The 15216-nt window shown below is 40.0% G+C and overlaps 1 protein-coding gene across 1 annotated transcript; it reads left to right on the top strand.

Annotated features, from left to right (window-relative positions):
* Positions 1–11750: 11750 nt before the first annotated feature.
* Positions 11751–15006, top strand: LRRC14B (leucine rich repeat containing 14B). The gene is made up of 2 exons (XM_072330048.1): positions 11751–12655; positions 14361–15006. The coding sequence occupies exons 1-2, from the start codon at positions 11751–11753 to the stop codon at positions 15004–15006; spliced, it is 1551 nt and encodes a 516-aa protein (XP_072186149.1).
* The last annotated feature ends 210 nt before the right edge of the window (positions 15007–15216 follow it).

The following is a 15216-nucleotide window of genomic DNA, read 5'->3' as shown; positions in this document are numbered from 1 at the left end:
ATATGCAAACAAACCTTTATTCCTGTTGATTGAAACTAAAGCAGTAGCTATATATCTTCTAGTGACCTGTGTTACAATGCCCACTTAATAGTAAAGGTGACCATTAATTTAATGTTACAAATAATTTTTAGAAATACATCCAGATTATTTTAAAGATTATTATTTTTAAATCCAGATTCTACTGATGACTACTAATAACTAACAATGTGGTGTTTTTATTTTCTTCCCTCTATCCAAGTAGATTCTTCCAAGTTGTAATCATATGGGATACTTCTTTATACCTTTGTTGAACTTGATATTCTCCAGGTCTCCTCCAACTGATAGTGTGTACACATGATGGGAAATGTTTGGCATTTTTTGGATCATTTTCTGAAACCTCTGATGCCATCTGACTTGCCAGTCTTGCAGCTTTTCAGTGTCCCTGCACATCTGATTGTGACACATCCCACCAGACTTTGTCCTCACAATAAATTGCCTATGTTTCTTATTCATTGAAGAGATTTAAGAAAAGATTGCACTCATTTGGCATGTATGGATCTGGGCCAAATAAACTCTCTTATTTACCTTACTAACAACACCACAGAATTTTTTGAGGTTTAGTTAAGTGGTTTGTTGGTATTCATACACCGCAGTTATCAGCATAAGATCTTTTGTGTAATATTCAAGATGTATCACTACCTCTCAGTAATGGTTTTCATACAAATTCTGAAATGAATATTACCCAGGGAAATGTCTAACACCAGAGGGCTCGGATTCAAATCCCTGCTGTGGTGCAAGTGGCAGAACTGCCGCTCTGCTACACTAGAGGGCTCGAATCCCGGGAGTTGGACTCGATGATCTCTAAGGTCCCTTCCAACTCGCATGATACTATGATACTATGATGATGATACTATGATGATTTCTATGCAATTCAGATCAGCTGATCAGTGGAAAGTAATGCCTTGAACATGGACAAAGCTGTAATGGGAAAAGCCATCAAAGTGTTTCCTTTTAAAATAAATCTGTACCTTACCTTTGTGGGAGATGACAAAGCAAGTTTGTACTATGACTGAAGTAATTGAAAAGACTCAATTGTGATGCTGACAGCAAGGGCCATTGGAAAGAGACCTATCCTTGAAATCTCTTTTGTAACACCAAAAGCACTGAGTTTCATGAATGCTTATTTCTCTATTTTGTATTTAATAAAATTCTGTTATGGAGTAAGTCAGTAATTACTTATGGGAAATATCTGATAGTTAAGAAGTTTTTCATGACTTTTGTTGAAACATTTGACACAGCATTACAGGAAGAAATCATCTCAATGCTGACTGCAGTTTGGAAAAGATTTTGAGGCAACCTATCACCCTGCTAAAACAAGCCTGGTTGACAACACTGAGCTTTATGTCCTATCAGGGCTGAAGATTTTATGAAAGAATGTCCAGACAGTGAAGAAATAAAAACATGAGAGTATGAATACCTGGAAGAGCAATTCTGTTAAAATCCCTTAATGTGATGTGGACATTATCTTCTAAACACATGCTTCAAGCTGTCAACAGAAAGACAACTGCAAGGTTTGTTCTCTGTTACACCAGCTCCTCCTAGAAATCTGAACTTAAAACAGGGCATTTCTTTCTGTAGAGCTACTTTTGCCATTCAAATAGTGTTTAAATGCAAGTGAAAAATAACTTAGCATAATGTAGTTAGTTACACAAAAGAGAAAAAATAAAAAAAGATACTATCTGGTAGAATATGCAATCAAAAAAAAAAAAAAAAAAAAAAAAAGCAGAATCTGAGTATCTTTTAGCTATGAAGAAAGGGCACAGAAAACTGATTTTAACAACCCATTATCATTTTACAATAAATTGTAATGCTGAAGCAAACTGGAACTTAAAGGGGGCATGTGACTAAATGAGTGTTAGTCAGAGCAATTAGGTCTTAAAGCTTAATTACCTTTAAAGTAAGGTACAGGCCTATTTAACCCATAATAAATATCCCTTCTATCTCAAGGGCTTCAGTGGCAGCATGATCTTGATAGTGCCCGATGTCTGCAGGATTCCATGAGCATGAATTTACATGATGAGCAATCCTTTGTGCCTCACTTATATATCATCATCATATCATAGTATCATAGTATTGTGCGAGTTGGAAGGGACCTTAGAGATCATCGAGTCCAACTCCCGGGATTCGAGCCCTCTGTGTAGCAGAGCGGCACTTCTACCCCCTGCTCCACAGGGGGGGATTCGAACCCAGGCCCCCTGGTGTTGCAGACGGGAATTCTACCGCTGCGCCACCGGAGGCACACATATAAATATATATGAAAATACACTGTCATAACTATTATCCCTATCGTATTGCTATCCACCCTGGTAAACAATCAGTCCCCCTCCAGTTTATACACGCTCTCTTCAACTATTGGAAGGCCATAATGAGGTCTCCCTGGAGCCTTCTCTTCTCCAAGATAATCAAGCACAGTTCCCTCGACCTTTCTTCATAGGAGAAGTGCTCCAGCACTCTAATCATCTTAGTGGCCTTCTCTAGACTCGCTCCAAGAGTGCTATATCTTTCTTGAACTGGAGCCCCAGGTCTGGACACAGTACACCAGATGGGGCCTCACAAGAGCTGAGGAGAAAGGGACAATCACCACCCTCTCCCTGCTGGACATCATTTTTTAATGCAGACTAGGATATAGTTGGCTTTCCAGGCTTCAGGCACACACTGCTGGCACATGTCCAGCTTATCATCCACTAGGACACCCAAGTCCTTCTTCTTCAGGACTACTGTCAAGGTGTTCTTTGCCCAGTCTGTATAAACACCTGGGATTGCCCAGGGCCAAGTGCAGCACCCAGCACATGGCCTTGTTAAGTCTCATTAGGTTCACATGGGCCTATTTCTCCAGCTTGTCCAGGTCCCTCTGGATGGCTTCCCTTCCCTCTAATGTATCCACTGCACTGCTCAGCTTGGTGCAATCTGCAAACTTGATACGGGTGCACTCAATGCAATCATTTGTGTCATTGATGAAGATGTTGAAAAGAACTGGTTCCAAGACTTAGCCCTAGAGACACTGCTTATGACCTGGCTCCACCTTAACACAGAAAAATTAATCACAACCCTTTGGCTGCAAAAAGTCAATCAATTCTTAATTCAAAGAACAGTCCATCCTTAAAATTCATACCACTCCAATTTAGACAGAAGGATATAGTGAAAGACTGTGTCAAAGGCTTTGCAGAACTCCAGGTAAATGACATATGTGACCCTTCCCCAGTCCACTGATGCCATCACTCCATCATAGAAGGCCACCAGACAGGCCAGGCAGGATCTGTCCTTGTTCATGTCATGCTGGAAGTCTCAAATGTGCCCTAACATAGCTTTCCTATGCAAAACTAAGAACAATAAGCAGCAGAGAAAATGAAGAACTACAGTTTAGAGTCTCTATCTATATTGAGAAAGCTTACTTTAACGTTAACTCTTACTCTCAATTCATTGATGTGATTTGGAGAAGTCTTACCTTCTATGACCTGAGCTGCTGAACAAGCATGGACTGACAAGCCTAAGAACAGTAGTAGCACGTCCCAGGTCCACCAGGAATGACTGGAGCAGGTGAGCAGAAACAAAAAATAAATAAAAAAGGGAGGAGGGTAGGAAAAGAATGAGACAAAAGAGCGTAATAGAGAAGCATGAGGGATAAAAAAAGGAACACAGAAGTGAGAGTTCTTACCATGACAGCATTTTTTGAAAGTCAGTTGAAAGACCTCAAGCAGGGAAGAAGTTTGGTGAACATGAATTTTGTACTTCTGAAAATAAGTTAACGAAAACTGGAGCCTGCTGTTTCTCCTCCAACGTTCAGACACAAGTGGAACAAAGGCAGCTCTCAGGCTCTCTGTGTGACTCACTGCAATTCAGTGCTCCAACTCTGAAATTTGACTCCACGTAAACTTTCCGTCAGACCACAGCCTAAAAGTTCCTACTGTATGCACTGTGTGTATGGATGGACACCCCTTCATGCTGTTCATCACCCCAGTGCTGTCACTCTGTGGTACTGCCTGAAGTTACTGCGTTCCCTGAGAAACAGGAGCACGGTACTTTCTCTGGTGCCAGGAAACACAATGAAAAAGGAAGTAACATCTCTCCTGCTCCCAAATGTGATGCCATTCAAGCAGATGATCTACATGAAATGCAGCTGAAAGAGCCATTAATTTTGTGTGGATACTTCAGTGTGGATTTCTGACCAGTGCTGCATATTTTAGCACTGCTGGATAAAAGAAGGCAGAGCAAAGCATTTGCCCCTGCATTCCATTAGTTTTAAATCTCTAAATATAAATGGTCAGTTAACTCACCCTTGATGGGTCTTGAGATTTTGCGAGTTCCTGGTGGTCATTTGTAGCCTTAAGAATTACACAGTGTTAACAGGACCTCACTGTCCGCTGGATTTTTCCCGCTGGTTAAAATGTTTTCCAGGCAGAAGATCTGTCTACTTTTCTCGGCTCTGCCAACTGTTTGCATTCCTTGACACTTGAAACAGAAGACTACAATTCTGCTGTTGCAGTTCTTACTTGTTCACTAAGTTAGCTGGGCTGTGTGTTCTTGTACTTCTGGCCATCACTGTGTTAAGCAGCTCATTTTTTCCTCCTGACTCTGCTACTCAAACTTCTTAGCTGCACGCTTTTAGGCTCCATATTCATAAGATTAAAGAAGCACGAGAATATTCTCTTGCAAGAGTAGCATTAGAGAAGCAGCATGCACTGAGGCCCCAGGGACTCAAGAACTGTGCTAGAGAGAACAAAGGGTTTTTCTTTGGCTGAGAGCACAGGTAAATAAATGTCTGACATCCACAGTATCCAGCCACAGGGAGGTCCACTGCTCAGTCAGGCCTTTCATACAGAAGTGCCCTCTTTTCTGTTTCAAACTTCAACTCTGCTAATATTCTTTGATGCCTCCAATTTCTAGTATTAAACAAGGGATTGCTTGTTCACCATCACTTTTCTTTATGTTCTTTGTGCTTTCAGAAAACTCTTCCAATTGTTTGCTTTCTCTGCAGCAAGAAAGTATGAACTTTCTTGGTCTTTTCTTCTACAACAGCCATTCTAATACCGCCAGTCACCTTTTTAGCCTTCCTTCTTCAGAATTCCTTCTGTTCTAATACATTATATTAAGTCTTTGGTGGAGATAGAGTCATCATAATTGTACAGATGCAAATAATCTCAGGAGTTCTCTAGCAATTCAGCAGTGTTCCCTGTATGCCTCCTGTTAACACCAGCTTTACTTTTGTGACTGCAGTCGAGATGAAGTTTTCACAGAACACTCGTAAGCCTAATAAGTTACTCTTGAGATGTAACTTTTTATGCAATTGGCTTTTCTCTTCCCTCTGCCAATAAATTTATTACAAATAATAGGAATGAATTTCATCCACCATTTTATTTTCCATTCATTCACACTTAGGTGTCCCCTTTGTAACTCTTCACAAACTTCCCTTGCCAATACTAAAATAGCAGTAGCAACAACAACACTCGTATAATCCACAAACCTAAATGCACTCCCTGGACTAGATGGACAATGTGGTGGTGTCCTAACTCTAGTACAGAGACTGACCGTATATTCCTCATTCTTTTCTCTTTCTTTTAACCAGCTGTTCATATATAAACTTTACTTCTTTGCAACATGACTTCCTGAATAGCTATTGCCTGTCTAGATCTTGCTGGATGACAGCATGGTCTTCTGGTGTATCCGCCACTCCTGCCAGTTTTGTGACATCAGCAAACTTGCAGACTGTGAACTCTATTCCTTCATCCAAGTTACTGATGAATATATTGAATTGTACTGATCTCAGTACTGACGCTTCAGGAACTCAAGTAGATACAGGCCTCCAACTAGACTCTGTCCCGCTGACCACAGCTCTCTGGCTTTTTTCCTTCCAGCAGTTCACAGTCCACCTCACAGCCCGGTCATTCAGACCACATTTCTTCAGTTTAGATGCAAGGATGCTGTGGGAGATGCTGTCAAATGCTTTACTAAAATTGAGACAGACTGCATCCACTGCTCTACCATCATCTGTCCTCCTGGTTATGTCTGCTTAAAATGCTATCAGGTTGGCCAAGCAGTTGTAATTGTACAATTGTAAAGTTGGTGGATAACCATAGGTTATGTAGAAAAGAAGATAAACAATAAATGCTCACCATTGTTGAGACTCAAGGTAAGGATATATGTTCACCAATGCCAAGTCTCAGTGCAAAACTCCACACAGAAGCAACCTCCAGAAGGAGTTCCTGCCTAGTGGTTGTCAGCCCTTAAATGAGATCTAATAGATGTGGAGCCAATCTCCACCCCTTCTGGGAGAACAGCTGAATTACCTTCACCTGTGCTCCTGCAGCTGACCTGTCACTTGCCTTTGCTGGTTAATCAGAGGTTTAGGCTGTGATCAACAGTTTCCCCACACACACTACTCCTTCACAGAATGAACCAATGATTAGGTGAGCTTTTCCTTATTACAGAATTCCAACACATTGCAACACTTATACAATTTCTTGCTGTGATGTATGTTGACACAATTTGAGCAATGATTGATGAAAGTTCACAGTCTTCCATGGGCCAGTGCTTGATTGGTGTTACTGGAGACAAACATACATGTTTCATCAGTCCCATGTGGATTTTCATTAGGTATCTTGTTCCTTCTGTTTGTCCTGGAAGCTCAAAGACTCAGGGGGAGTAATACAGGTGTTTCAAAGACACTACGAGGGGAAGGTCTGCCCTCCAGGGTAAGATACAGGCCGTATTTCTATCCTGGGTAGGATAGAAAGCTTGTAAGAGGGCATGCCTCGGTCGCCTATTCCATACCCTTTGGCCCGATATCTGCAGCTGCATAACTATATCTGGCACCAAAGGAGGCATCTTGATCTACCATAGGGACATGATGGGGGTCCCTTTAGCAATAAAGATTGGAGTGTTGACCACAATATCCATAGGCCATGTACCTATCACTAGAGGGACTACCGACCCTCCCATTTCCAACAATCTCCCCCAAGGTGCAAGTGGGCCAAGCCACTTGGGTCCTACCTGCACCTTCCAAGGCCACCTTATCCTACAGGTGCCTGGTTCTAAATTCTCAGGGGCAGGGAGCAGAAGATTATTTTCATTACCAATCTGGGGTCTTATCTGATTATCAGTGCCTGTAATTTGGCTCCTAAGTGGAGAGGCCCATATTGTCTGTAGCATTTTCAGGACACTAGGTCTGCAATCTCGAGGTCTTTCATTCAGGTCCCGCAGGGTTTCATAGAGTCTCTTTGTCTACCCCTGCAGGGACTGGGAGTCTGTCTTCAGACAGACTTGAGAAAACCATTATAACTTTCAATGAGGCCTGCCCCGGTTGGGTTATATGGCAGGTGGAATTGCCATTCAATGATGTTTTCTTCTGCTCATTGCTGTATTGTTGCACCAGTAAAATGAGTCCCTTAGTCACTTGGGTAACTTGAGGTGTCCCATAGGCAGATATCAGTTTAGTAAGTGCCTTGATAGTGTATGCCTGATTTGCCTTTGGTACTGGATAGGCCTGCAGATAGCCCACTTACAGCATCAATGCAGGCCAGGACATATCTTGCTCCTCAGACCAAGGGAGGGGCTCAGTGTAATCAACCTGCCATCACTGGAGAGGACTGTATCCTCTAGCAATGTGGGCTGTTGTTTTGGGCAACAATCTTGATCTCATCTTAGAGCGAGCATCACAGTCTCAGCATGCCTGGGTGATGTCAGATAGTTGTATGAGCAGCCCCCATGCTTTAGCAACTGCCCACATTATCTTTTGTCCAACATGCCATAGTTTCTGGTGTAACCAACAGGCAATGTTCTTGGACTGTGAACTCTCAATCCATCAAACTCAGGCCAGTGTGTTGGCTTCATTTCCTGGTGACTGTAGGAGTTGGTGACCAGAGACATGGTAGACACCTACAGTCCTGTGTTTAACTGTATTCTATATGTCTAACCACATGTCTTTACCCCAGATTGGTCAGGCATGGATAGTCCACTCCTGGTTGCCCACTGTGCAATCCAAAGAGCAAGTCCCCAGTACACAGCCCAACTATCTGTGCAGATGTTCAGGATACTATCACAAGATATCCATTGGCTGCTCTGACCATCCCCCTCATCAAACCAGATTGTCTCGGTAGAGGGGTGATATGCTATTTCTCTCCATTTGCTCAGATTGCCCTTGCTGGACCCATCCGTGTACCACACATCTTCAAGAATAGAATATTTTCCTTCCTGAAAGGGAATCTTCTCTGACTGAGCAACCAACGTTTCTTTTGGTACATCACTATGATAAGTCACTGGGCCTAGGATAATCTGCAATTCTTCTTTCAGTGGTGATAAAGATCGATTACTTCTCTGAGATAGGGAACCCATTGTGCCACCATTTGTGTTTGGGCTGCCCTGTCTTAGGAAGGTGGGGCAAATCCCTTACCCACCCCTGGATCAGCAGAGTGGTCTTAACTAAGATCTCTGCCATTTGGGTTATTGGCTCTAAACACTTGTAATGCTGAATAGGCAGCCAATAACTGTTTTTCAATCATACTGTATCTTTCTTCTGCTCTGTGCCAAACCTGAGGCCAGAATCCAATACGGGTCCAAACAGAACTCTAGCATTGCCACAGGCCCCAGACAAAACCATCCTGAGTAATGTGAACATCTAATTTAGCTGGGAGGGTAGGATCAAAAATGCCCAGTGCCCAGGCTTGTTTAACTGCTAGTTTTGCCCATTGGAAAGCATCACGTTCTGTTTTCCCCCAATCCCATGGTTGCCCCATTTTTGTGATTCTATATAGTGGTCTTAGCAGCTGTGCTAAATGAGGTACAAAGGAGCACCAGTACCCCAGTACACCTAAAAATTTCTGCAGCTGCTTTGGTGCACTAGGGACTGGAAACACCTGAAGCTTATCTATTAAAGCACTGGGTAGAACTTTGGTTTCCCTAACCAAACTACCCCTAGGAATTTCACAGATAGGCCTGGACCTTGCACCTTTTGAGGATTTACAGCCCCTCCTCTTTCCTGCAGATAGGTGGTTAACAAATTTTCTACTTGTCCCACTGCCTCTAATGAGTTGGATGTTAACAATAGATCATCAGTATAGTGATATAAGTTGACATTATCAAGTTTTCCCCAGCGTACAGTTGTAATTGTACAATTGTAAAGTTGATGGATAACCAGAGTTTACGTAGAAAGGAAGATAAACAACAAATGCTCACCAATGTTGAGGCTTGACAAAAGGAGAGATGTTCACCAAAGGCAAGGGATGCTGCAAAACTCCAAACAGAAGCAATCTCCAGAAAGAGTTCCTGCCTTAGTGGTGGTCAGCCCTTAAATGAGATCTGTACTCCTTTCGGGAGCACAGCTGAATTACCTTCACCTGTGCTCCCACAGCTGACCCATCACTTGACTCAGCTGGTTAATCAGAAGTTCGGACTGTGATCAACAGTTTTCCATACGCGTCCCCCTGATGAAGCCTAGTTGACTGTCCCTAATGGCCCTCATGTCCTTGATACAGCGGTGCCAAGGGTAAGTTGCTATGTCATCTTTCCAGGGATGGAGGTGAGGCTCACTGGTGTATACTTACCCAGCTTCTCCACGCTTTCATAAGCATAAAAACTGATTCACTACTCCACTTTTCTGCTTTACCCTCCTTTATTCAAGACATCATATAAAAAACAAAAGTTTATAAATGCTATATTTAATATTTACTTAAGAAGTAGTAAGAAAGTACATTCTTGCAGCTGAAGCCTGTACTATGTCCTGTCTTGCAGCGGGTTCCGACTAAGGTTTTTGAGGCAAAGAACTGAGGCATTTTCTAGTCCTTTAGTGCTTCATTTCACATAACCTGAATGTTTCTGCTTCCTGTGAAGCAGAAAGGTGAAATATTTTTGACATCTGTTAATCACATGGCAATGAATCCTTTTTTCAGATTATGTTGTCTGTCCGGCTAATCCTTCTGCTTTGCTGTGGAAAACCAGTGTCACACTTCTTGGATTCAGGTTTTTTCTTAAAGTAAATCCATTGCAGAATATTTTATGAATAGCAGAATAAAATTCCTAGGTATATTTTATGCAATATTTACAGTAAGATATATTCAGGGATGGAATACATTTATTAATCTGTATAATTTTGATTTTACTTTTGTAGTACTTTTGTTTGTATTAACTTAGTTCTACCTTTAATTATATGAGTAGCATTACTAAATTACTAAAGAGTGTGTAAGGTTAAATAGATAGAACTTATGCACTTTAAGCATTTTTCATCTTTTTTAACTTATGTTCATGTTTAACAGATGATGGTATCAATATTACTGTATTTTGTACAGTTTTATAAATTATGAAAACAGAAACATGTACCTGGTTCATGTCTAACAAGAAGATTGCATGAATGGCATGCATCATTCACAAGTACAGTTTTACTGTATTTCAACATTCGAATAAACAGTTATTTACATAAATACACATTTTTAATCTGCTTACCTACTTTATTCTTATGCTCCAAAAGCTCCAAGATAAACTGCTGTATCAGTGCAATATATATATAGATGTAAAACATGAAATATTTGTAGCACTTTTTAAATATGAAAACACTATTGCTTGTCTGCTGTGGAAGAGAGTTTGAGATTTTATCTATCATCTTTCCATATTTAAAAACAAAACAAAATATAAATTTTTTGCTGCATTACATTTGTTATTATCATCTTACTGTGACTGTAAATTCCTAATGCATTTCTTGATTGAAGTTTAATCTTTCATTTCAAACAGCAAGGTGAGACAAGGCATGGAGCTCAGGTCAATAATCTGGTTTTGGCTGTCAACAGCTCAAGACAGAGACAGTTTCACCAGCCAGGCTTATTATCTCAGTTAGTTTGTATAGGTAACATTAAAGAGATGGAAAATGTGAAAATGTGGAAGAGGCAGAGATTGTTTGTAGGGGGTAGAAGGTAAAGAAGATAGTGACTTAGGGAAGAGAGGAAAAAAAAAAAAAAAAAAAAAAAGAGGAGGGAATAAAATACACAGCACAAAACATCAAATGTAAGGCAAATATATGTATATATAAAGTGTATGCTATAATGTTTGAAGTAACTCCAAGCTATGCTCATTCTCTTTCTCACTGGTTGCCCAACAAAAGGCAGCATAAAAGACAGTATTTCTTTACCCTGTCTGTCAACTGCCAGGTTGAAAGTAAGAAGCTTCATCTCTGCTACCATCAACAGGTAATAGATTTCAAATATTTTCCCATTCTGTACCATAATGAAACCATGATTTGTCATATGATAGGAAGGGAAAGACCATCTGCTGCTCAAAGTAACAGCAACAGCAGTTTTTATTCATCTTAATGTAGCGTATTTCATTAAAGGAAGTGGAATAAAGATCACTTTGTGTAAGTTGGAACCCCAAATGCATTATGCATAGCATAGGAAAGATACAGAAATTTTCTCACATAAATATCTTGTTCTGATCTCAATATTATGGCTTGTTTGTGCTTAGTTATTAGTTTTGTTATAAATATGAGCATTTAAATGAATTAATGCTCTCAAAAGAAAGGTCTCATAGAAGCTATCTGCTGCAGTCGCAGAGTAAGAGCTCCAAAATAGAAAGCAGAGGATCAGCATGTGATTCTTCATTCTACATTCCCAACAAGGCATCCCTCAGTAGCAAACAGCAGCTGTAGTTAAAAATAGAAAGTGATAAGCAACTAGGATCTTTAATTAAACCCAGAAGTCACCCTCCGTAACAGCAAGAAGTTCAAAGGAACAATGAAGTCTCTCCAGTTTCTTAGTGCTGAAGCGTTCGTGTCAGATGCAGAGTTTGCAAGGAAGAATCTTGGCAGTGTTGCCCATAATCTTTTTCCTCTTCTTTTTAAAGCCAGCTATTTACTGGAGCAAAAGGAAGTGATTCATGACTTGGTAGAGACCTGGCCACTTTCTGACTTTAACATAGGAAAACTTCTGGGAACTACTGTGGACTATCAGGAAGATCTGAGCCATAGAAGATGCTCAGTGTGCTTGGAGAGCTGTCTAACAGGGCTGAGAGATTATGTGCTGAATCATCCTTCTCCTTGTGTGAAAAGGCTGAAAGTGGTGGACCTGACAGGTATAAAAGACGTTGAAGTTCAGCTTTGTGAATGTAAGAAGACAATGGGGAGGTGGGCCAGGACAAAGCTGATCTCAAAGCTTTGTCTAGAAGTGCTGGTTCACCTGCAACAAATGCAGTGCAAGCCATGTACCTTTGAAATCAGTATTGATGTGCTAATAGACTTGTTTGTTACAGAACGCAACTATGAGCTGGTAGTGCAGGCCCTGCTGCAGAAGCGTTATTGTCCTCTGAAGATCTGCTGTGTGGCATTTAGAGCTGACAACCTGGCTTTGCAGAAATTCTTCTATATCATAAAGCTTGCTGACCCCTCTTCGTTGCGCAAACTGGAAGTAGTTCACAATGTTCGCTTGGAAATGGAACACTTGGAAATACTCTTCAAAAGTATTCACTTCCCTCTACTGATGTCTTTGACCTTGCCAGCTCGAACATTTAATGTGCGGAGGTTCACAGCTGCAGATGAACTGACGTTTACTACCATTGGAGAAAAAATGGGTGAAATGACACAACTGACTGAGCTCAGTCTGGCATTTTCTATACTCACAGGAAGAATGCAGAAACTGCTCAGGTAACTTGGCAATCTTACTGTCAATCAAAATGTAAAGAACAGCAACTAGTGCCATCAGTAATTTGAGAACATTACAGAATAAGTGAAGTGAGAATATCTCATCTCAGGTGGTGTGAGTATGGGAAGCAGAAAACTAGGAAAGAGTATTTGCTGGGGAGAAGTCAATATATTGTCAAATGGAATTAGAAGAACTGATTGTTCCTGTTAGGTTCCAGAGCCCATCTTATAAGTATGATTTGAATATGCTTTTGGCTACTAACACAAGGTAGAGATACACCTATGTTTGTCACAATCTTGAGCTTATATCTCAGTCAGCTTGGGCTGGCCTTTGGTGCAAGTTCTAAGTCATACTCAAATTGTTTTATTTTTCAGAATTTCTAGTGAATGTTTTTCCGCTAAAATTGGACAGTAAATACAGATTTCACAGATAATTTATTTTTAAATAACTAGAGGTATATTAAACTGATTTGAGACTTTGATTTCAGTTGTTCATTGTGTTTTCTGGTCTCAGGGCAGGAGAGATCTGACGTATGTCTCTACTGCAAATTAAGCTGACCTATGAATATTCATAATTATTTACATAAAATAATGTCTGTTCTTAAATATATAACAAGCTACCAGTGATCTGTGTTCATATTGGAACTGAAAATGAAGTTGAGTTTCCTCTTTCCAGAGCATCGGGGGAAAAAAAGGTAGAAAAGAGTTTTGAAACAAATCCCCTTGGTCTAAAATTCCTCCCGTACAAAGAAGGCACTTCATTTAAATGTTTCAGCAGTGGCAACAGCAATGTGAAAAACAAGCCATTTTCCAGACATCTATGCAGATTTTTATGGTCACAGCATGCAGGCTGTTGCTCATTACTGCTGAAAATACATAGATAGTGGTGGAGACTATGTTGATTAAATATTTTTTTTGTAGCTGAGAATTTGCTCTATGAAATAGCATTATTGTCCTCTTTGTAGCAGTTGTAGTTTGAACAGAAATAAATAGGATGCATTAGTTTTAAAGCGACATGCATAAGTTAATGAGTTTCTAATCTTTATCCAGTTGAGATACATGGAAGAATTCTAGCTGAGGTTCTCTACATCTGAAAGGGAACTTTTTGATTTTCATTGGTTAAGATTATTTTATATTCAACTAAAATGTTTGCACATAATCTCAGGTACACTTTTTCCAACCACCTTCTTCATCAGAATTTCTATTTGAAACTTCAGAACAAAATAACATGTAAAACTCTTGGGTACCTAAAAACATAAAGCAAAAAGAAAACTAGAAATAAATACTGGTATGTTAGAACACTGATTGGATTTCCTCTTGGAATGAATCCTTCCTTAATGGACATGATTAAAGTCTCTTGAATTATAACAGCATCGTGAAAGAAGTCATTGATGTTTTTATTGTAGTACTGATCTATTATTAATTCAGCAAGTAATGGAATCTGACAACATATAAATGTTTACAAAACATACACATAGATTATTACAAAATTAATTCCCTTTAAACCAAAACATTTAGAGTTATGAAAGGCTTGGGGAGCAGACTATATTTGTCATTGTTGGCATGATCTTCATGTCTAAAAGGAGATTAAAAAAAATAATGATTGTGGCTGATGACTGCACTTATAACATGGACAGAAGTGTGAAATTTTATGAAAATAGTTTTTCAATGTTTCATGGCATAAAACCCTTTCTTTTTAATTCTACAGCCCACTAAAAACTCCACTGAAGATGCTGGATGTTTCTAACTGTTCGTTGAACCATGCTGATATGGTCTATTTGGCCAATAGCATCCATTCTTATCACTTGGAAGCACTGGACCTGAGTGGGCACAATATTCCTGAACTTTATCCATCAACATTCTTTAAGCTTCTTAGCCATTCCTCTCCAGTTCTTAGGAATCTTATCTTGGAGGACTGTAACATCCAGGACACTCATATCAACATGTTGATTGTAGCATTAAGCTCTTGTCAGAAACTGCAGGAGTTTAAGTTTCTTGGAAATCCATTGTCATCCCAAGCACTAAAACACCTTTTCACATTTCTCTGTGAGCTGCCAGAGCTGAAAAATGTGGAGTTTCCAGTTCCAAAGGACTGTTATCCTCTTGATATCACCTACCCAATTGATGATGCCAGTCTCTGCAAATTTGATCATCAAAAATATGACAGTATAGCAGAGGAGCTTAAATTCATTTTACTCCAAGCAAATCGGGAGGATGTGAAAGCTTCAACTCCACTCTTTGGCAGTTACGATGCAGCTGTTCAGGAGACAAATGATGAACTGGGAGCTTATTTGATCAAGTCCTTCAAAGAGACTTTAGAAAAATTAACTACTTCTCTTAGCAAAATGAGTTAAGCATGTAACATATTTGTGATAAGTTGGCCTGCCAAATCAGAAGCTAGTTTATTCTTTTCTGGTACAGTGTCCTTCATTGATCAATCTTGAGTTTCCTTTAGTTTCTGGGTTGAATTTACTGTTGTTTTAGTAGCTTATGATCATCAGAGGTTTTTTAACTATTCTACTGCATACTATTTATGTAAATACAGTTTGTTCTCAAAAGAGGAA

Source organism: Excalfactoria chinensis, chromosome 2 (assembly GCF_039878825.1).
Source record: "Excalfactoria chinensis isolate bCotChi1 chromosome 2, bCotChi1.hap2, whole genome shotgun sequence".
Classification (NCBI taxonomy): Eukaryota; Metazoa; Chordata; class Aves; order Galliformes; family Phasianidae; genus Excalfactoria; species Excalfactoria chinensis.
This window is presented reverse-complemented; position numbering and strand designations above follow the sequence as displayed.

Bases quoted from the DNA above. Each gene is read 5' to 3' on its own strand.
- LRRC14B (XM_072330048.1), top strand. From the start codon at position 11,751: ATGAAGTCTCTCCAGTTTCTTAGTGCTGAAGCGTTCGTGTCAGATGCA. The intron at 12,656-14,360 runs GTAACTTGGCAA...TTAATTCTACAG, and splicing joins AGAATGCAGAAACTGCTCAG to CCCACTAAAAACTCCACTGA.